The sequence below is a fragment of the Nesoenas mayeri genome, assembly GCF_963082525.1.
Source record: "Nesoenas mayeri genome assembly, chromosome: 18".
Taxonomy (NCBI): domain Eukaryota; kingdom Metazoa; phylum Chordata; class Aves; order Columbiformes; family Columbidae; genus Nesoenas; species Nesoenas mayeri.
The window spans coordinates 8,624,611-8,646,764 of record NC_137566.1 but is presented as its reverse complement, the minus strand read 5'-3'; the positions used below and the strand labels follow the sequence as shown (position 1 = coordinate 8,646,764).

The following is a 22,154-nucleotide window of genomic DNA, read 5'->3' as shown; positions in this document are numbered from 1 at the left end:
ATTTGCTACTTGCAATGGCACCCTTTTTTATTTTTTTTTAATAAATTAAAATATCTTTTTTTGCTGCTGAGCATAATCAGCATTAGGGCGAGGGGAGGAGGGGCCTGTCACTGTACGCACCAGAATCACAAACGAAATCACCGCCAGCGCAGCCTGGGACTCTCCCGGTTGCACAGACCCATGCAGCAGCCCCGGAACCATGCGCTGCACTTGCCTCCTCCAGGACATTTTCTTACCTCACCTGTCGGACAAAGTGGAAATCAGAAGATGGCCAGAGCTGCCTGGCTGCAGACAGGGCTTGTTCTGGGATGGAGATGTGTCCTGGCTTGGGAAGGACCACTCCTCCCTGAGCCTCACACTGAGCCCTGCATGGCTTAATTTGTGGATCTGAAGATTCAGGGAAAGCACTCACATCCCTGGGAAATCCTGGAGGAGTTTTAACCATTTGGCTTTTTGCTGCCCCACAGCCACATGACAACATCTGAGCGGGGAGAAAACCCTCTGGTTGCAGGGCTTTGGGGACAGGCGTGCTGCACCCACGCTCCTCCCCACGAGCAGAGTCAAGGGCTGGAAGGCAGACGGCATCTGTGCAGATTGAAAGAGAGATTGTCCGTTCCCTCCTGCTGCTGTGCCCTCCTTGCTGCTGAGCCACACCACTCAGATCCAGCCCTGGAGTGCAGCATAGGGGGCTGAACCCCCCAATCTGCCTCCTGGCCCCCAGCACAGCCCGCAGTGGGACAGATGGGGCAGGGTTACTTGGGCTGAAAGCTGGGGACAGGATCAGGCAGGGACATGGGACACGGGCCAGGCACCCCCATGGTGGGTACCACCATGTCTCGCTGTTGCTATAGAGACAGAAGCTGGTTTTCATCGCAGCGGTGCTGGTTGTTTCTGAGCGGTACCTCTGGCACGGCAGCAGCCAGGAGAGAGGGACGAGGGATGCTGCACGGTGCCATGCCACAAGGGCCAGGCATGGATGAGACAAGGCTCTGCTGGGCTTTCCATGGTGCCTCTGTACCCAGATCTGCACCCACCTTGGGGATTCTCCCCAAACCTTCCCTGCAGTGAGCACGCAAGTGCTGGGGTTCCCCTGCTCTGGGGGAGCAAAGGGGTGCAGGCTTTGGGGGTGCCAAGGAGGAAGGCTCCCAGGAGAAACCCTATGTGGGAGCCCCATCCTGTGAGCCCCAATTCACCCCGGTGCGTCACCCCAACTCACCTCTCCCTGCCCTCCTGCCTCGCTTTGCAACCACGTGCTGGGATGAGACCAGCCCAGCTGAAGTCACCCATCACAGCAGCTTCTCCAGGCCATGCTCTCCTGATTACAGCAGCAAAGACCAGGAGTAACTCCTCCAAAGCCATCCTGGATACACCAGAAGACGACACATCTGCAAGGGGACCTGGACCCAGGGACATGGCTGTAGATGCATCCAGCCTATTTGCCTATTTTTATTAAAACCTCAAGCTACAGAGTGAGAGCTTCCCACAAAGCAATCAGGGCAAAGTCTTCCCCTGCTCCCTGCCGCTTCAGGCGCTGTCTCCAGGTACACGTAGGTACCATCAGAGCTGCAGTAACCTGCCTCCATCCTTCCTCAGGCTGAGGATAAACTCTGCCAAGTGTCTTAACCCCTAGAAGAAAGCACCATAGCTCACTTCTTCACATTTGCAGGAGAAGGAGGCTGGCAAAGAACCCCCCTGATGGAGGCCAGGTGCAGCAGCATCTCTCTGCTCCCCACATTTGAACAGAGAGCAGCAGGGGTGGGGGCAGCACCGACCCCCCTGCCGCTCTGCCTGCTGCTGCACCAGCCCGCAGGGACAACCGGCAAGACCCAGAGCTCTCCCCTTTCCTGAACACACACCGTGACAACCCTTCCCGGGGGACCCTTGCCCAGCACAGCCCTGGCAGCTCGGCGGGAGGCTCCTCTCCAAAGGCCATGGCAGTTCTCCTCACCACGCTGCTCCAGCCTCCCAGCTGGGAAAGTCAGTGCCTCCGAGGGCTCTGCGCTGACATCCCAGCTGGAGACGCCTGCTAGGGAGAGATTTGTCTGTTGAGCTTCTTTTCCTATTAATTATCAAAGAGCAACAAATGTTAGCAGCTTGCAACAGTCATTATCTGAATGTCTTCTCCTTCTCACCAGCAGCCCTGGAAGGAAGAGGCTCCCCAACATGCAGGGATAGATGAGAGCACAAGCCGCAGCTGATCGCTCCCTGGCCTTGCAAGCCAGGTGCATTTTGTTCACTTGGGATAGACATGAAGACAGGAATGACGGGATCCCTTCATTCTGCAGGATGCATCCAACCAGGGAAGGTGCTGGGTCTGGTAGTGTCCATCACCTGCCAAAGATCAAACTCTCTTCTAAAGACACAGAAACCACGCAGAAATAGAAGGTTCTGTGAAAAAGACAGGTTTTTCTTAGACAGTTAATGAGGGGTGACCCATTTCAGAGACACCACATTGAGCGTGGCCATCACCTGCGTAAGGATCAGCCAGGTTTCAAGGTGGCCACTTGTCAGTAGTGGAAAGGAACGGCACCATGTCTGGGCATCAAAGTCTATATTCAGTAACCTCAGACCGGTTCACAGGTATCAATTAGCTCAGCTTTGCAATCAAGGAAGGTCAGGAGTGCTCTCCTCATTTCACACAGGGTGAGACACACAAACAGTAGGTATTTCCCTCTCTAGGGAGGTTCCAACCACGCGAGCAGAGGCCGGGCATGGGCATTCCTGCCTCCTGCCCTGTGCTCATTGACATTGTGGGGTCCACCAGAAAGCAGCCAGTGCTCTAAGAGGCTTACCTGGGAAATTACCATCTGCAGCATCATTTGGCATAATTATAAAATCATGGCCAAGAAGACTCTTTGCTCTGTGTTTAGACCTTCTTTGCAAACTCACCATGACCCAGCACAATGCCTGTTACGTTACTCCCTGCTAGGATGAAAACGAGCAGCTTGTATTTGTCCTTCACCAGACCAAAACCACCACAGCACCCTCACAGACCAGATTTTTGAGCAGCAGACGAAAGGCCAGCTTCAACATGCCACCCTCAGTGTCCTGAGCACCCACCCAGGTCCACCCCATTCAAAATAAACCATTTCAGTGGTCGCTTGCATCTCCTCAGTGAGCAAAACTGCAAGACCTGCTCCAAGTCGAACACGTATCTCAAAGCCACACTGAGCTGGCTTTTGTCCCTTCCCTCATGATAAGAACCAAACAGGGCAGGATTTTTATGATTATTTATTATCTTTGAAGCGCCGGCAGTGTCCTGACCCTGTACAAGACACAACTGCTGGGCTTACAAAAAGAAAAAGCGCTGTGGCCAAAATCATTTAGCCTCAAAAAAGTTAACGAACATGTTGTTGGGAAGCTCTCAGGCGCTGCCCATCCTGAAGACATTAAAGGTGCCGATGTGAACCACCCAAACTAAGCAGACATGTAGCTCATTTCTCTCACCCGTAAAGCTTAATTAGGTTGCTGTCCAAACACAGTATGAAGATATGGCCAAAACACAGGTATGGCCATTGGCTGCTAAAACCCAATCCATTGCAAGAAATATATATATTTTTTTTTCAGGTGGGGAAGCAACATTAAAAAACGCCACTACTCATGGAAGCTACAACCGCTTCCAACAAACAACATGTAGAAAACACTGGGAGGGAGACAAAGTATCTGCTAGTTTCCAAGTGGAAAGGCGACAAGTCCCCCATGTTCACCAGATGGATATCAACATCTGACACGTGTTGGAGGACATCCATATCAACTCCACCAGCCTGAACTGCAAGTAGCCAAAAACAAAGCCAGACAGGACATCTGTGATGTGGTGCCGTCCGATCATGACGCGGGAAAAGCCCACGCAGAGGGCCCAGAGGACCAGCAGGATCCGGAGGGGGATGGCCAGGACCAGGTGGTTGAGGAAGAACTTGGAGAGCATGGCCGCTCGGCTGGCGTGCCCCGCTGGGAACGCGTAGGTGTCCATGGTCAGGTAGTCCAACAAGCCGGGGGTGATGTCATACGGGCCCTTCCGCTTGGCCAGCTTCTGCAAACCGGCCACAATCATGATGTCCAGGAGCAGGGCTACAAAAGGACAGATGAGGAGGGAAAGGTCAGAGACAGAAGCAAAGTCAAGGGCAATTTTCATGGCAGAACGTTCAATGATTGTCGGTGTCTTTAAATAAAAGTTTGGGTTCAGTTCCAGCCAGATGTTCATAGTTCACCTGCATGCAACCTCAGGTCACCACCCAAATGTTAATTAATCCTCCCAGTTCACACATAGAGAAGGCAAATGCCATTATCGCTGTCTCACAGAGGAGAAACCCAAACCACAGAGGCAAGTAACCCACCTGGGCAGGAAGAGAACAACTGGTAAAGCTAAAATTGAAACTCTTTTGGCCCTCAAACCACCAGAGAAAAGGTGTCCCACAGCACTTTCTGGTGCCATCCCTCGTCCTCTCCTAAACCCACCTTGTCCCTCCTGCCCTGAGCCAGCCAGCAGGACCACACTACATAGGCAGATTTCACTAACATGAGTGTTAAGAGACAGTGAGCCAAGGGGAAAGCCATACAATTAAGAAAAAGAGCTTTTGCTGCAGGTATCAACACCAAATCACCTTTCTTCCCTAACTGCTTTGGGAATGAAACCCATCAGCACTTGTCTTCATCATCCTCCTCTTCATCCCATCCCCTTTGCTCCAGCCATTAGGAACTGTCATTTCACTTTCCTAGCACTGATTTTGTTTTGCTTTCATCTCCTCATCTGCTTTTCCCCAGCCCTCCTAATTAGTCAGAGTGCTGATTTCAGCTCCTCGCAAGCAATGACAAGGAAACACAGACCATCACCAGCACAGGAACACGAGTTGCCTGGGCTCTGATAAAGATCTTTCCTTGAGAGCTGACGAGGTTTCAGGAGGATGGATGGGAAACGAAATGGGGTGTGATTGCAGGAACCCAGACTCACGCATTCATTTGCTACACCAGCGCTGCCAAGAGAAGACTCTGGCCCAAGCTGCTCCTGCTGAAATCAGCAGCTTATTGCATTGCCGAGGAGCCCAGCCAGGAGCCAGGAACCAGCCTGGACACCCCAAAAGATCCTCGGTGTCCCCCCACATGGTGTTCAATACACCCACCACAGATCATTGCCCACCAAATCCACCCACAGGTCAGTAGCACAAGCATCATGTGCTTTAGCAACACATGGTGTTCACCATTGCCCGTCAGTATTTTGTTCTTACAAATCTATTTCAGGGCAACTCGAGGGATGCAGGCTTGTGTGCATGGAGAACAAACCAAAGAGCTGTTTTAGTAATCCTTTCATTCAGAAGATTAATAAAATGGGCCTTCAGTACTGCTAGGTTTGATTTTTGTCAGATGATGCACAGAAAGCAGAAAGCCTCGTTTGCCCACATTTCAAGATCTGAAGGCATGACAGCATTAAAACCGCGGGTTAATTTGCCGTTAAAAGAGAAAAAAAAAACAACCCAAGATCACTTTGTCTGGTGCTTTTTTCTGACATTTCCCCCTGCACTTTCTGTTCCCTCCATGGAGCAACTTCCCTATGAAACAGCCCCCACAGCCTGCCCTGCCCTGACCCTTGAGGCACTGGGGGGTGCCCCGGCCCTTGCCCAGCTCCAGGTCTCAGCAAAGCCCCTGCAAATCCCCAGGGGGGCCGCACTGCGCCCCTGCCCTCTCCTCCTGCTGCTGCTGCCGCTGCTGCCGCCGGCGGGCAGGCGCTGCCAGAGTGAATCAGCAGGCAGCATCACTGCCGCCAGCGCTGCCGCCAGCCCAGCCTGCAGAAGCAGCTACAGACGCTGCCGTCGCCCAGCAGCCCCAGCCCTGGCCCTGTTTCTTTGCGATTCCTTGATCTACATCCCCGCTTGGACTTGGGCTCACCTGCCTTTTCCCCTCAACGCAAACCAAATCCTCCCTCCTCAGGTGGGCACATCCAGGTTGTAAGCAGGAGGTTGGAGCGTGGAGGGTCTTGGTCTCTTGCCCCAAGTAACAAGCGATAGGACAAAAGGAAACAGCCTCAAGTTGTGCCAGGAGAGGTTCGCATTGGATATTAGGAAAAATTTCTTGCCAGAAAGGGCTGTGGGGCATTGGAACAGGCTGCCCAGGGCAGTGCTGGAGTCACCATCCCTGGAGGGGTCGAACAGACGCACAGATGAGGTTCTCAGGGACATGGGGTAGTGCCAGGGGTGGGGGAACAGTTGGACTTGATGAGCTTGAGGGTCTTGTCCAACCAAAATGATTCTGTGATTGTACACCAGCATTCGGCAGCTAAGGGGTTAACTTCCTTCTAGGCACCCTTGGTGGGTCCAGCTGCAGGGGGTGTCTCTGCCTGGGAAATGCACCTGCTGGCTACCCATGCATCCCACACCCCTCAGCTCTGCACCTGCCGGCACAGCCACAGCCACCTGCAAACCAGCATCGTCACCTTCAGTCTGCCCTTCCCCTAACACAGAGATGTGCAAAACCTTTCAGACTGAAGGCTGGAGGAAATACAGCCCTGTAAAAGACCACCGAAGGGAGCCTGCAGAGATGGCAGAGAGATGCCTGACCAAGGGGTGAGATGCAAGGAGCAAGAAATGTTAATTTTAAGCATTTTTTTCACCGTGCTCTTCCCCAGATCCAGGTAACACTGGATTTAATACACAAACAGTGTTGGATTTAATATCCAGGTAGCACTGGATTTAAAAGAGTAAAGGAAGGATTAGCTCTTGCCCACTGCTCCTATCACATTTTTCTCATAAATATCCAGGATTTCCCCTTTGACCTGGCTGTTAAGGGAAACAATCCTTCAGATTTCAACTGCAAAACCATCTGATCGCAAAAAAGCTCCATTACCATTAAAACTTCCTTAAAGCGCAAACCCAAAGAGCAAGTCTTGTCTGCCTGTGACAATTTTAGCATCAGAGATCACCTTGGTATTGTAAATAGCCAACATCTGGCATCAGATGCACAGTAAATGAGCTGCAAGTGAGCCCCCTGGGCAGACATTTTATATCTATTAATACAAAAAGGAAAACAAATATCTGCCTTGCTGCTGCCACCAAATGTTAGGAGCCCATTAGGAGTGGAGGCGAGGGGAGAGGCGAGCCCTGTGTGCAAGGACGAACCCAAAGCATCGCCGCAGCAGAACCAAGCCAAACCCCAAAAGCTCTTATTTAAGGGATGTCAAAACAGTTGGACATCCTCTGTCACTGTAAGGTCCTTTCTGTCCCAGTGCCCAAGGTGCCATCTCTGCTGCCATCCCTTCTGGAGCTGGGGCTGAAAGAGGCTGAGCATCCTAGGGGGCACTGGAGCCAGGCAGCATCTCCAGGGCTGGAGGCAGATTCCCACTGAGATGTTTATATAAACATGTTATCAAAACCGCAGCTGAAAAACAACCTGGGTACAGTGCTGGGGGCAAGGGGAGGGAGGGAAAAAGGAGAAAGCCAAAAAAGCCCTTGGCCTCATCTGCTCCTGCAGCCACGATTCACATGACTTCACACTCATGGGGCTGCTGGGATGAGACACGGCCCTCCAGAGCCCAGCCTGGGAGATCGGGATCAGAAACAGAGCCATAAGCTGGACTTGGCTTCCCAGTGCCATGGAGGCAGCAAAACGGGGTGGTAAATGCCCAGGAACGAAGCGCGAGCCCATCCCGTGGGCTCAGGAGGCACCCAAGCGTGGGAGCAGATGTGCATCAAACAACCCCGCTCTGCCAAACCCCAGCACAATGTTAAAGCAGCGACAAGCTGGCAATAACTCAGTGCCTGGGTTTCAGAGCCTGCAGCCTGCTCTGACCTGGTGTCACCGTGCTGGAGGCCACACCGGCCCCGCTGAGATGGCCCATGCTCTCCATCACAGCTCCCGAGGCCACGGTTATGGCCATGGCTGGCTCTGAACGTCCTCTATGTCCCAGCTTAGCCAGCCTTGCTCAGGAGTGAACCTTGGACGAACATCACCGTTCCCAGGAAACAGTTTCTTCATAATTAGAATTCAAATTTGTTTTCTTTTTTTTTCTTCTTACTTACGTGCCCCCTCCTATTGCTTCTGAACTGCCCAAATCTCCCACAGGCATTGGGCTCCCTGACCTGCAAAATGAGCCATTTGCAGCCTCAACTAGTTGACATTAATGAAAGATGCAGGTTTCAAAAGCATCTTCACTCTCCGGTGGAGTTGGTGGCAGCTAGAAGAGCTCCATTCCTCTGGAAGCACACTCCTCTACTCCATTTTCTTCCCCAAATGTGGTACTATTAGGTGTAAGAGCTGACAAAAGGCACAGATGGCACGACACACTGAAGAACCAATTAATCAGACACTGCAGTGTTTTGGGGGGAGGTTATTTTTTGGCTGAACAAGCAGCGGAGTGGGGTAAGTGACCATGGGGAGGTGAAAAAATGGTGGAAAGCAGCATTGTGCAATTAATTAAACCAACAAAACACCCAGCTAAAAATAGACCAGCTACATCCTAGATGACTAGAAACAGCCCTGAATGCAAACACAGGCTGCCTGGAGTTCTCCCCTTGGAAATACTGTGCCCTTGGGAGCTGGGCAATTTGTATCTCAGCATCATTGACTATGTGGGGCTGTGTGGCTGGGGGACGAGATGCAGATGAGAGGGTGAGCACAGGGAGAAGAGCTTGTGCTGATGGAGGAAAGGAGCTGAGCCCCAGGATGGCTCAGCTGCCTCCCAGAAGGGCTCCAACAGGTTGCAAAGCCCCTGTCTGCTATGGCAGAGCACAGGTAACATCAGCACATCCCCGAACCATGCGCAGCAACACACACAAGGACAATGGCACCGTATGGGATGAGCTGGAGGAACAAAACTGCCTTGGGCTGATGAGCAACAGCATCTCCCAGCCCACAGACGCTGGGCTCCTCGCTCAGACTCAGGGCTGCTTAGGCTGGTGTTAACACTCTACTGCATTCAATAAGGTAAATCGGATTCTGCGGTGTTCAGAGAGCCTCCATCACAACTCATGGTGCGTTAGACCCAGCTCAGTTAGGTCTGGCAGCATCCCTGGATAGACAGAAATGGAGAGCGAGACCAGAACTGCATTCCAGGTGAAAACAAGGAGCTTTCTTCCAAGGGGAGGGAATACAGAAAGTTCATCTGATTCCCATCCCCATCCTCCACCCAGCCTGGAGGTAGCGGGACACCCCATGGGCTCTGCTCCTTCCCCTGACTCACCTCGCTGCCCGACGCTTCTCCACCTTCCTCTTCCCAACCACTGCTCCTGTCAAAGCGCATTAGCTGCAAACACGCTCATCCATTTCTCGGGATTTCCCTTCGGGCCAGAGCCTGGCTCAGCTTCCCCAGTAGCACTGGCTCTGCCCCAGTGAAACAGCCACTGTCCCCTTTGGGCTGCAGGCAGGGGCACTAGGAAGCGGTTCCTGGCGTGACAGACAGAAGGATGACTCATTTCCCATGTTTATTCCCCCCTCTTCCCATTCAACAAGCCTGGCGCTTCTTTTCTCTTTCACTCTGCATTCAGGCAGTGGAACATTTCACTCAGATTTCAGCTGACTGCAGTTCCCCCAAGGGCTGCACGCTGATGGCTGCAGGGTTTGCAGCATCCTCCGCACCAAACAGCCGGCCAGAACCTCAGCTCCTCGCTGCTGACCGGTACCAAGGGGCTGAGCAGACCATGGATCTGATATGGGTCCCTGGAAATACCCCCTGCCAGCTCCAGCCACAGCCAAATGGTCCCAGCTTATCACTGACTGTCCTTTATCTGAAGGGACACTGCAGATTTGCCAGCCTGCCCTGCAGTGAGCAGTATATATATATTTATATATATATTTGCTATAGAGGAAGCAGGCGAGGAAGGGAAGGGGGGAGGGAAGCTGGGAGAGCCAGGCATCACTGGCTGTTCAGAGATGCCCGATCTCATCAGCTGTGAGGGGATGAAGGCTGAGGACAGCACCCACCAAAGGACCAGGGACTTTAACTGCTGTATCTGGGCAGAACAAGAGGCAGATTAGCAGCCTGATATGATGAAGGGGAATATTTAATGCCAGGCTGGCCCTGTGTTGAGATGCTGGATGCAGGGAGCGGGTCTCTGTGTTGTTCCCTCTGCCTGGCACCCACCGAGGGTCAGTCATGTTGGGTTACTTGACATTTAAACATTTCCACCTCGCTGGGCAGAGGTGCTGCAAACTTGCTGGGATCCCAGTGGGCACTGGGCGGGCTGGGATGGAAGCAGGACAGGGGCTGAACCTCCTCCATGTGCCAGGTTTTACAAGGAGGGGATGGTTCTCACAGGGTGCCAGCTCCCGAGATGCTCTCCCCTCCCCTGCCAAATCATCACCTCAGAAACACCTGGCTCAGAAAACCCCTAGCCTCACAGTGAGGAAATGAAAGGGGGGAAAAAATAAGCACATCTGGCCCCAAACCATCTCTGGGGGTCTTGGCTTAGCAAGTTCTGATGCATCTGTCATGCAGCTCCCTGGCTGCTCTGCCAGGTCTGGGCTGCTGAGCCCTAGGGCTCGACAGGACCAGCTTGTCTGTGCTGCCTGGACATCTCATCTACTCACTGACCTTTACCAGCAACGGGCTGTACTATCTGGATTTGCACCACACGACTCCAAAGAAAGGCATGACAACACCTGAAACATCTCCACGGTGCAGGGTCAGCAGGTCTTGAGGGGTCTGGCAAAGGCATTTCTCACTCTCCTTCCTAACCCACCACTTCCCTGCCAATTTAGTCTTGCTTGGAAGCTGCTGGGGCAAGACTGCAGACTCCTGGCTTATAAATGTATTTATAAATACATATCTATGTATTTAAATAAATATATATATGGCTCAGGATAAAGTCACAGGTCTGCAGGGGACTATGCCTCAGAATATCATGGCTTCATTCCCAGTTAGACTAAAGTCAGGTCAGTACTCAGGGAGAAGGCTGGAGAGAGCAGGAGCCACCTTCTTGCTGACCCTCGGAGTGGAGAAGTGACCCTGGGGTCCCCTCCTTGGGTGACAAGCCACCTATCCCAAGTTCACAACACTGCTCACAACGATGCGTCCACACCCCACGGCACCATTTTACGTGATGGTAATAAATGCTTAGTGACAGCGCCAAAAAGCAAACCCAGCCCTCAGAAGCGGGATGTGGATGCAGCTGGAGATGGATGAGGGCTGGAACCTGTGTCACCAAGACAGGACTGCGGCTGCCAAAGAGAAGACCAGGGGCACCTTCTCTTCTCCTAGTCTGAACACCTATTTCAGAAAGCCATGACCAAAGCACAACCAGTTAATGGCTGGTATTCCAAACTGAGCACAAAGAGGTATTTTATGTGCAAGGGTTAACCAAGCAGACATCCTCTGACAGCAAAGGCTGGACTGCAGCAAATTAAACAAGGTTCACCGCATTGGGTAGAGATTTGGCTCTAAACACAATAGGTGGACTTCAGAGTGACCACTTTGGGTAGATGACCACGTTCCATCCCCATCTCACTGAGAAGGTGCCTGGACCTGGAAACACCATCAGCCTAATGAGATCAGTCTGTTTAGCTTAATAAATAGGAGGTGAAGAAATGGCTTGAGCGCTATCCAAAATATTGAAAGGCAGAAGAGATGTGGGCTAAAAGAGCTATTCAGCTGAAGAGACCAGGGGATGCAGACACAATGGAGGGAAGAGGAGAGTCAAACTAAAAGCAAGGTGCTTGTGAGAATACCTGCAACTGCAGTAATATAGAAATGGTTCTGACAAGTTCACCCTCACTTGTAATTGTACATCAGATTGTTTGGTTTTTTCCCCTTAACAAATTGAACAGGAATAAATTAAGGGATGTGCTACAGCCTGTATTTTGCCGTGGGTTAGATCAATGATCCAAATGTTCTTTGCTGGCTTTGCAGTCAATGAATCACTAAATTTGGATCCACATCCGCAGCAGATGGATCAGAACCAGAAACCGAGGTGCTGCTTCCCCCAGGGTTTAATGGAGTTTCTGTCTGGTTCTGGAGCAGATCTGGGAATTTTAGGAAAGGTTTTATGTCTGTGTTCCCAATGACAGCCTGACTGCAAGGTTCAAATGATTCTCTAAGCACCTCAGTTTTCATTAAATCCTTATGATTGAAAAGAAAAGCTTGAACAGTACTAAAACTTCCAACAGCAGTAGATTAATAAAATTATCTCTAAAATTTGGGGGTTTCCTGAGTTATGATTTTCTCAATTTGGCCATGGGGTGCAAACTTTCTTCCTGACTCTCCAGTAGTTGACGATGCTGCGATAGTCTTCCTGAAAGCACATTCTGGCACAGGGATTTTTCCAATGGGCACAGATTTCTGATTTCTGCCATCTTTTCAGTAACAGGCTGCGAGTGCGCTTCTCTGGCTGTTTGGCATCTGCCGGAAAAGATCACCATGAGGAGAATCGATAAATTCCATCACAGATGACAAACACGGAGGGGAAAACATTGCTTGGGGTTGCTAATCAACAACTGCAGTCAGGATGGATGGAGCATCCTAGGGTCAGACGCCCTCACCCTAAATGCTCCCGCGTGTGTTGGCCAAGAGCTCCTCGGGCACAAGGGCCCCCCCTCCATCTGCAGTGGTGCTTCTGCCAGGTTCCCGGTCCCGTTTCAGTCGTCTCCTGTCTCCTCGCCTTGAAAGCCTGATAGCAAATCCTAAACAAGCGCTCTGCGATGGGCTGGCTCCCTGCCCAGAGACTGCATCAGAAATTCTGCTTGATGTGTCAAACCCTCAGCAAGCAGAGGGGGAAGGGAGGACAGCCAGGGAAGGTAAGTTAGGGGTACCGTAGTGAACCCCAAATTCCCTGTTTCCCTCTCCAGGAGACCAGGGAAGCACCAGGAGGTTCCATTCCCTTTGACCTGGCCCTACCCAGGAGGGCTTTACACCACATCCTGAAGGATTTGAACCATGGGAAACCAGCAGTGAGAGGGACCAAGGATGCCAGGTGCAGCGGTCATGCCATACCCTTCCTACTCGCTCTTGAGACCCCACTTCTCATGGGATCTGTTGAGGTCCACCAGCCCCTGCTCCCCAGGAGTCTTTCCTCCATCAGCAATGCAGGTATTGCAGCAGCAGCTACTCAAATATTCGGAGATCCTGACTGCAATCTTAAATATCAAACCAAGGCCACGCTCACAGCAGACGTCTGCTCTTGGGCTGGCACAACTCCTCCTGAGGAAGGTCTGAACACAGAGGCTCAGGGCACCTTGGCCAGTCCCACCAGTTGTCTATTTAGGTGACAAAACTGAGCACTTAGGAGGCCACCAGACCTACAGGGCTGTCAAGTCACCTTGTGAACTACTCCTTCACAAAATTTAACTATTTGTTTGGGGTTTTTTTTGGCAGGTGGAGGAAAGGGACGTGACTAGTGTGTCTAAGTAAGGAAGCAAGACTTCGGAAACCCCCTGTGTCGTCTCCAGGCACCACATTTGAGTTCAGGAGACCTGGAGATGCAGGTAGTGGTGCATGGCTGAGCTCTCCCAGAGACCACCTGATACTCAAAGTTTCAATGCAACCCAGAGATGGCTTTGCATTTGGCCTCCTCACATGTCAACAGAAGGGTGAGAAAACCTTTCTTGTTTTTAAGCCAAAAGCGGCATTAGCTCTTTATAAGGATCTCAAGTAATTTGGAGTCAAAGAGGTCAGTTTTCAGGCTCCAAAACCATCAAAGGCTCTCGGGTCAAGAGATATCTGGAAACTGTGCTGGCTGATGTTAGTCACCTACTATTTCATCCTCGTGCCTTTTCAAATGGAAGCTGCTTTTCTCAGCGAGAGGTTGACCCCGCGCAGCGAGGAGCCCCTGGAAGAACTGCTGACGTTGGCGGGCTCTGCATCACGCCGATGCTATTCTGGCTTCCTCCCCGCAATGGCCTCCCTTCATTAGATGTCACAGCACGAGGATGGTCTCTTTCAAAGGCAGAGGGGAGAAAAGGCAGCTACCGCTGTGCTTTTCAACCCAGTTTGGTGCAATCTTCCCCCTCTCTGAAGGATGAACTTCTGGAAAAACACCTGGGACCACGACGCAGAAACCGCATCACATCACAGTCAGCCCGTGTGGACAGGACATCCCTTTCCTGAGATGCCTCTGAAATAATATGTCCCTATGTCCCCCCAAAAGTCTCCCTGAGAAGCAAAGGCCTAAAACCAATGTTTTCAGTTTATCTCACCAACCAGAAGAAGTAGCGCTGATCACTGTTTTTCTGGGGAGGGTGAAACACGAGGGTGGATGACAGCCAGATGAGACAGTAATTAGTCACAAGGAACAACATGATAACCAGGCCCCATGCCAAAGGCAGAAGAGAAAAAGCAAGGTCCTCAGGTATCAGGATCTAAGGCAAGTCACGCCTGAGGCTCAGCCTGGTCACTGGTGGAACATCAGTGCCCTTGGTTGGGATGGGACCTGCTCAACTGAGAAGGCACCTCCTTTAACACATCCCAACCTTCAGAAACAAGAACCACCGCACAGGAAAGGAGAACTAGAGAGATCCCAGATCTGCATGGACTCCAGGTCAAATTAGCACATGGAAATGGGGACAGCAGCAAGAAATGGCCTCAGGGGAAGGAGGATGCAAGATCAAACCACAGCAGGGAAGGAGACAGGACTCCATCACGCGGCAGCTGAAATGTGGAGCCAGGGTCTGCGCAAGCCGGTGGCGAAGGGATGGAAATCTTTTTTTCTCAAGGATATCCTCAGGCTCCGATCCACAGATCAAAGATTAAAATCTTTATGTTTCCCTCACCTATTAAACCACCAACGCAGGTGACCAGCGATTAAATAAAAGACATGGCTGTTGGTATCCACCTGCACATCACAGACACTTCCTTGGGCTGACTGGACAACCCTGCCCCATGCAAGACCAGGGACCTGCCCTTGCTTTGTGAGTGTCACCACCTACCAGGATCACTCCACCCCTCTTAGACAACTTCATGCTACACCCATCACCCACGGTACCCAGGACCAAGACGACCGATAAGTGCAGCATCCACCCTAAAGGTCACTCCCTGCTTCCCAACCGCGCCGGTGCCTGGGAGCGCTCAGAGGAGGAGTCCCGGTAACGCTGTCCCTTGTGACCAGGGCTGGGCTTTCTGGGCAGGGAGGGAGGTTTGCCACTCACCTAGCAGCAGGTTCATGAGGACCTCCTGGCCTGCCAGCGTGCTGCTCTTCACCAGGCAGATGAGGGTCCCCGCGATCCAGGGGATCCCGTGCCCCGTTATCCCCAGGAGGTTAATCATGGAGCGGGCACCACCCCAGGAGGAGGCTCTGTTGGCGCACACTCCCAGCCTCTTGGACATGCAGATATCGATGGCCAGCAAGGAGTTGAAGGCGATTCCCTTGAAGGAGGGGTTGAGCTGCATGCAGTCCTCTTCGGGCAGCTGCTGCGACTGCCTGCGCTCCTTGGCGTTGCTGTTCTGGGCACCGGCTGCCCCGGCTTGGCTGCTCTGCTTTCTGCCGGAGCTCCTGCTCTCCTGGTTCCCCTTCAAGGGCTGGTTCAGGGAGAGGAACTCAGCCCTGTTGAGGACATTGTTCCTGTCTCTTGCCCTGGACCGCGGCTGGGATGCTGGCATTGCAGTCTCTAACGCAACCTGCTTTGCAAATACCGGCGAAGGAGAGAAATCCTTCTTCTCCCTGCAGAAAGCTTCCCCCAACTCCCACCCTCACGAGCCGGGAATCTGGGAAGCTACAAAGGTTCCCCTCTGTTGCAGTTGCCCCCAGCACAGCCTGCTGCTGTTAAATATAGAGTAAGGAATGCACATGGCTGTTTACTTCATGGGCCTTGCAAGCTTGGAAGGAAAATTAATGCCAGGCTTGGCAGCCACTCCAGTGCCAGGGAAAAAGGTTAAACAGCCAATAGATTGGAAGAAGAGGAGGGAAAAGCTTCGTGCCAAAGGTTGGTTGCTTCTGGCCTGGTCTATTTAAATCTTCCAATTGCTTATTCCCCTGGGCTGCAAGGGAAACTGGGAAATGTAGTTTTTTGGCATTACAATTCACATTTCAATATCAGACAGTCAGAGCTGGAGGAGATCACGGCATCCCCTTCTCCCCACGGCAGCAGGTACTGCTGTGCCGCCTGGCTTTGCATGCTCCAATGCTGGGCTTTGCTCAGGGGCTTCCCCACAAGGGGCTTTCCCTGGTTATCTTCCCAATTTGTCTGTTCTGCAACATCTCACCCCTGCTAGGACACCCTAAATAGCACCCACCTATCCCTGGTGTGGGTATCTTTCAAGCATCACCAGCCCCATGCTCCCTCCTTCTCAGAGTCCATCCCTGCAGCAACTTCCATCACTCACCCCATCCCTGGACCAGAGGAGAAGCAGCACCTGCCTCCTGATTAAAAGAGACACGGCACCGCTAATGAATTCCCATCCCCCTGCACCCAGCACCGAGCGTGGCCTCAATTCCACACATTTCTGCCCTGTCATCCAGCATCGCAGATCCCGCGCTGACAGCAGGTGACAGGCGATGCCAGTGTCCCTGAGCCGCGGGGCTGATCAGCAGCACAGGTACCAGCGCTGGGGAGCGGGCATGGTGGGATAGGGGGAACAAGGCTCATGCCAGGCCCTGGGGAGTCCTCCTGCAGAGGACAGGGAAGAATTGCCCTTCCTCCTGCCATGGCACATTGTGCTCCATCGCTTCGCCTGTGCACAGCCTGCCAGTCTCCCTGCTCCCCACTGCAGCGGGGTGAACCCTCCGAGACATCTCCCACCCACCAATGAGCCCTTGAGAACATCCCATCTGTGCTCACAGCTCCGGTTTACAGGTCTGCATGATCTCTCTATAGCCCCCGAACTGCAGCCGTGTGGATCTAAGCTTCAAGCACCGCTCGGAGACACCGTTCGTCTCAGCTCCTCTGGCATGAAGGAGCATCCCGCTGCGGCAACCACCCGAGCCAGACCCACCCCGGCTGCCATCGCCGAGTTACCTTCCAAGCGCAATGGGCTGTCGCGGCTCCACACCACCCACACGCTCAAGAAACAGGATTATTCCTGTGCAAATAGGCTGGAAATCCCCTGTGGACAGAGAAGTGGAGAAGATTAATATTGCACCAAGAAGCAGAACAGGCACGTCTCTTGGTGCCAGTGACATTTGCCTGTGCAAACATAGATCAGCATTTGTACAGGTAACCCTGGGAGTCAGGCGCCCAGGTATCTTTAAAAGTCTCATCCAAAATGCACAGGAGAGCTTATGTGCTAAATGAAAGGTGGTTATTTGCTTTCTAAGATAATAAGAAAAATTCTGCACTTTCTTCACACTTTCTATCCACAGTTCTCAAAATCCTCTAGATGAACTCTGCATCCAGCCTGTGCCCATCTGACAGGCTGGCCAGGGATGAGGACAACGCTTGGTCAAGCAAGTGCCAGAAGTCCCAAGGAGCCTTTGCTCATAATCTCCCTGTTATGGATCACAGGAATATAATACATGTCAATTTATTTCTGAATCACACCCTCCAGGAACCTACCCCTCGTCTGCAACGATGCTCCTAGCTGGAAGAAGAGCTCGTCCCCTCCTCAGGCACCCTGACCCTGCCCATAAACCACAACCCCATGGCTCAGGTATCATTTGGGGCTGCAGCAGCCCGGAGAAAGTGCACAGATGTTTCCGCATCACCGACACCCACCAGCTCCCGTCCGATCGCCGGCTGCGTGGCCGCATTCTCACGCTATCACAGAACTCAGCACCCCGTCCCTATCTGCCTGCCCTCATCCCGCTGCCCGGCTCCGAGGCATGTGGAAAATCTCAGCCCACCTGCCATCAGCCGGCCAGATAACCCTTGTCACTGCTTCAGCTTGGCTATAGCCATCACCTCCCCGCTCCACAGCCTCCCCGCTTCTCCTGCTCCACGCAGGGCTGCTGAAAACATCTGTGAGCAGAGGGTTAAAGCGCTGGTGGCTGGGAGCCTGCAGAAATAGGGAGACTCAATCTCTCCCTCCTATCCAGTCCTGTGCTGGGGATGCCGAGCTATTGCTGAGCATATTCCTCAGGTGTTGTCACCTGGGAAAAAAAGAATACCTTGAAAGCCCTAGGAGGGAGTTAATTTAATCTGGTGCCTGTCTCTTCTGCTGACACTGATACGGGGGAATTTCTCTGCCTCACACACAGAGCTCCCTCAGCCTCCCTATGGGAACCCAGCCCTGCATCCCAGAGGGAAGAGGATGGAGGAGGAAGGGCGGCATGGGACAGATGTAGGGCTGGGAAGCCCCTGTCTAAACTGCAGCAGGAGAGGAAAGAGATTTGGTCTCTCCTGAAGTCAGGTGCGCTGTCACTGCTGGTCCCAGAGGTTAAACCGAGCTCGGGAGGGAAATGTCACCAATTCCTGCACTGTGACCATGCTGAGCACCGTCTCACCATGCACACAGAGCTCAGAGGAGACACGCTATGCTCTCGGAACAGCCACAAAACCAGGCGTTTATAAATATCCCTGCTAAACCTGTAGACAGACTCCCTGCTCCAGCAGGGCTATTCCAGGCCTGACACATGATCCACACGGGTCATCGAGCACTTCGGAAAACACCCAGACAGACAAATGCAGACGGACAAACCCGGCACGCTCCATGTACCATGTCCGCCCAGCCCCGGCTGCACTCCCTATGCAGTGCTGCAGCCCCTGGGGCTGGGGGCTGCTGACCACAATTCCCCTGGTAGCCACAGCCATGCACGCAGTTGGCTGCTGGCATGGCCACGCAGACCATGCTGGAGATGCGGGTGGGACCAAGGGGACAGCAATGTCCCCTTTCGCTGCAATTCACCGGCAGCTCTGGTGCACCCCAGCCCCCAGCAGCCACTAGCCAAGAAGCAGCGCTTGCAGCCAAAGTGCTTGCGAGCAAACCTGCAGCATTCCTGGGTGGGATTCTTCCAGCGGTGAAAGAAAAAGCCCGTCCAAAATAAATTATAATCTGCAGTGTTTACGGCACACACAGCAACGCCATTCAGGCCCATTAGCACAGCGTAGCCTCTGGTGGGCTGCTTTTATTTGCTACCGCTCAGATGGTAAAGGGGAGACCCTGCCTTTCGGTAGACCTGGAAAACAGGCTGGAGGCACAGTGCTGGCCATGATATGGGGGGAGCAATAGCAGGAATGGGGCAATGAGACACAGACAGGTACATCAAACGAGCAGCAGAAGGAAACACAACTCACAGCATCGCCAGACACTCCTAATTCTTACTTATCACAGCTTGGCCTCGCATCTCCAGCAATTCCATCAGCAAGCACAGGAACCGTTCTGCTCACAGCTTAATGCAGCCGCTCTGGGGTGGATTGTGCTAATGCCTTAATCACTCACAGTAGCGCAAAGGGGACGGGCATGACCAAAACCTAAAGAAAACTCCAGCTGAAGATGAAAAGCTGATTTAATTAGATGAGATAATGCAATTTCCTAGTTGACCAGAACACCAGAGAGAGCCAAGTTGAAGCAAGACCTGGCTGAAGCTTCAGTGAAATGGGAGTCGCAGAATATGCAGTTTCACCAGATTCATAAGGCTCTGAGAAACTGTGACAAGCTTGTTTGAAAAGTGTGAAAGAGCCTTGCAAATGTCAAAGTATTTCAGCACCTTCTGGAGGCTGCTGAAGCAACTGGATATTTCATTCAGAGATGCTAATTTCACTCTTTCTTCTACTACATGATAGTAAATCGCTTGTTACTTGAGTGTGTTCTTAATTTTTATATCTGTTGCAGGGCTAGTGACTATAATTGTGCCCTTCACAGAGGTTGTGAAATTTAAAAGAAATATTTAGCCAATGCTTTGAGAAATGTGCAGAAGGAACCCGTAACAATATACTGTGCTTTTTCGACCTCCTGTGGGTGGAACGGAGCAAATCCGCCTCCCCTTGTGCCATAGCATTCGCTTGTCAGGATCACCCAGTAGCTCCAGTCTCTTCTACCTGCCCGAGGGCAGACAGCAAGTGCACAGTGTCAAAAACCACCAGGAACTACATGAACTAATCAAGCCTGCTGAGAGTGCAGTGCGGGAAGGACTAAAAGACATTTACTTAGCGCTGTGCTGCTGGGCCATACCGCAAGTGGCACCGGCAAAGCAATTTTTACTTCTCAGTGCCCCTGGTTTCCATTTAGAAACAAGTCATGGAGGACACGCACACCAAGAGCCCTGCGTAACGCCTGACACACAGCCGCTATTACAGAAAACCTGGACATACACTCCTCAACTAGTGCTCAGCTCTTGAAATTCAGATCCTCAGCTGGCTGATGGTCAGCAGGACCAGCCAGCAACATTACTCCTAAAACTGCCAATAACAGAAGTTTCCAACTTTCCCACAGGCCACTGATGACTCAAACACTTCTTACTGTTCCAGCTACTGCTTGGTCCCTGTGCTGTCATGGCGAGAGCTCTGGGTTTCCAGTTGCTTGAATTGTTTCCAGTTGCCCATCCAGCCCAGGGCTATAGGTTTTGCAAATAAGAAGACTATCTATTTATCAAATATATCACCCAAGCTCCAGCTGGGAGAGGAAAATCTTAATCTGAAAAATCAAGAGAAAATACAATGCTTTTTTTTTTTTTTTTAAGGAACACAGTTTCTAAAAAAAACTACATTACCCACAATTCACGGACATGTGGGAGGAAATGCTGCATGTGCAAAGGAGGTTTAGCTTCAACAGCTGCAGTTTAAAAGCGAAATACAGGGGGAGGGATGGGACTGGGCGAAGGAGGGAGGACAGGGAGGCAGGGAGAGGGGGGGAAGCTGAGACCCGCTGCTGATCCGGCCGCCGGAGCCGCTGTCATGCGGCGGCCCCTGCCCGGGCAGCCAGCGGGAGCTGCCGGGCACGCCCGGGGCTACGGAAAGGCTACGAGCGAGTTTCTGCAAAGTTTGACCCGGTTGCCTTTTTGATGCTGCAGCAGCCACCGGAGCGGGAACCCCCCCCGGCACCCCCTTTGCTCCACCGGAGAGGCTGAGACCCGGGGGCCGGCGCCGTCCCCGTGTGCATGAATGTATTGCGAGAGAGGAAGCTTGCGGCAGCCGGGAGGCGGAGGCACCGACCCTGCTCCTCTCACCTCCTCGGGCATCTAGCAAAGAGGAGAAGGAGGAAAAAAAAAGGCGAGAGAAGGAGCCTCCCCCTCGCACCCCCCCCGCCGCACCTCGCCCCCGCGCAGCGCAGGGAGCCCGGCGCGGTGCGCGGCGGCGCGGCCGGTGCTCGGCGCTGCTCCCGCCGCCGCGGGATGCTGCTGTGACCCCCCGCGGGGCCCACGCGTGTGCGGAGCAGCCCCGCACACCGCCCATGAGCCCCGCGGGTTGAGCCACAGCCGGCTCGCCCGGGAGCGGCGGCAGCAGCGGCAGCGAGAGGAGGAGGAGGAGGAGGAGGAGGAGGAGGAAGGTCGGACACCCCTGCGGAGACCCGCTCGCCGAGGAGGAGGAAGGGGAGCCGCGGGGCCGGCGCCCCCCGGGCCGGTGCGTGGCGGCGGGATGGCACGGGCGGCGGTTCCGCGGCGCTGAGCGGGCGCGGAGCGGCGCGGCCCCGGGCGGCAGCGGGGGAGGTTCGTCGCCGCCGCCTCCTGCCCCGCTGCGCAGCCCCCGGAGCCCGCCTGCGCGAACAGGACCGCCGGGTTATTCTTTATGGTTTCGGCTATTTCTAAGGAAAAAGAAAGAAAGAAAAAAAAATCAACTCCCAAAGCTGTGACACCGCCGGCGGAGGAGCCTCTATAATCCGAGAATTGGCTACTTTTTGCATTTTCCACCCGTCGTTTCTTTCTGTTATTATTGTAATTTTTGTGCGAAAGGAAGTTATGAACAACTGCAAGTCAGGAAGTGGAAATCCACACCGGTTGTGACAAGCTGGGGCTAAAAACTATTTCATTATTTATATAGATGTGTCTATCAACATTCTGCTTTTCATCCAAAGAATAAAGGGAAATACCGGCTGGTCCTATGTTTGACGGTGAATGACAGACTGCATCTGAGGAAAGGAAGGACTAAATATATCAGCTAAGAACACCACCGTTATTTATTGAACTCAAGAGACATTTTTTTTAACCCAAAGACTGTTTGAGGGAGAGAGTTAATGGGTCATTAAAAGGGGAAAAAAAACATTTAAAGGCCCCTTTGCTTCTGAAGTGCAGCTAACCTCAAAATAGGAGCAGTACTTGTAAGACAGATACTCAAATTAAGGCTTTACGTGATAAATTTTCTATCCTATGGATATCGGTTTTGAGATTACAAACTAAGAAGATCTGTAATTGATCTAGCACTAGATAATTTCA

General features: G+C 52.6%; 1 protein-coding gene across 1 annotated transcript; it reads right to left on the bottom strand.

Annotated features, from left to right (window-relative positions):
- Positions 1 to 3,703: 3,703 nt before the first annotated feature.
- On the bottom strand, positions 3,704 to 16,564 carry PLPP7 (phospholipid phosphatase 7 (inactive); the record flags this gene model as incomplete). The annotated part of the gene is given in 5 exon segments (XM_080355956.1): positions 3,704 to 4,068; positions 15,061 to 15,532; positions 16,235 to 16,390; positions 16,393 to 16,488; positions 16,490 to 16,564. Coding segments are annotated over 5 exon segments (1,164 nt in total).
- Between the last annotated feature and the right edge of the window lie 5,590 nt (positions 16,565 to 22,154).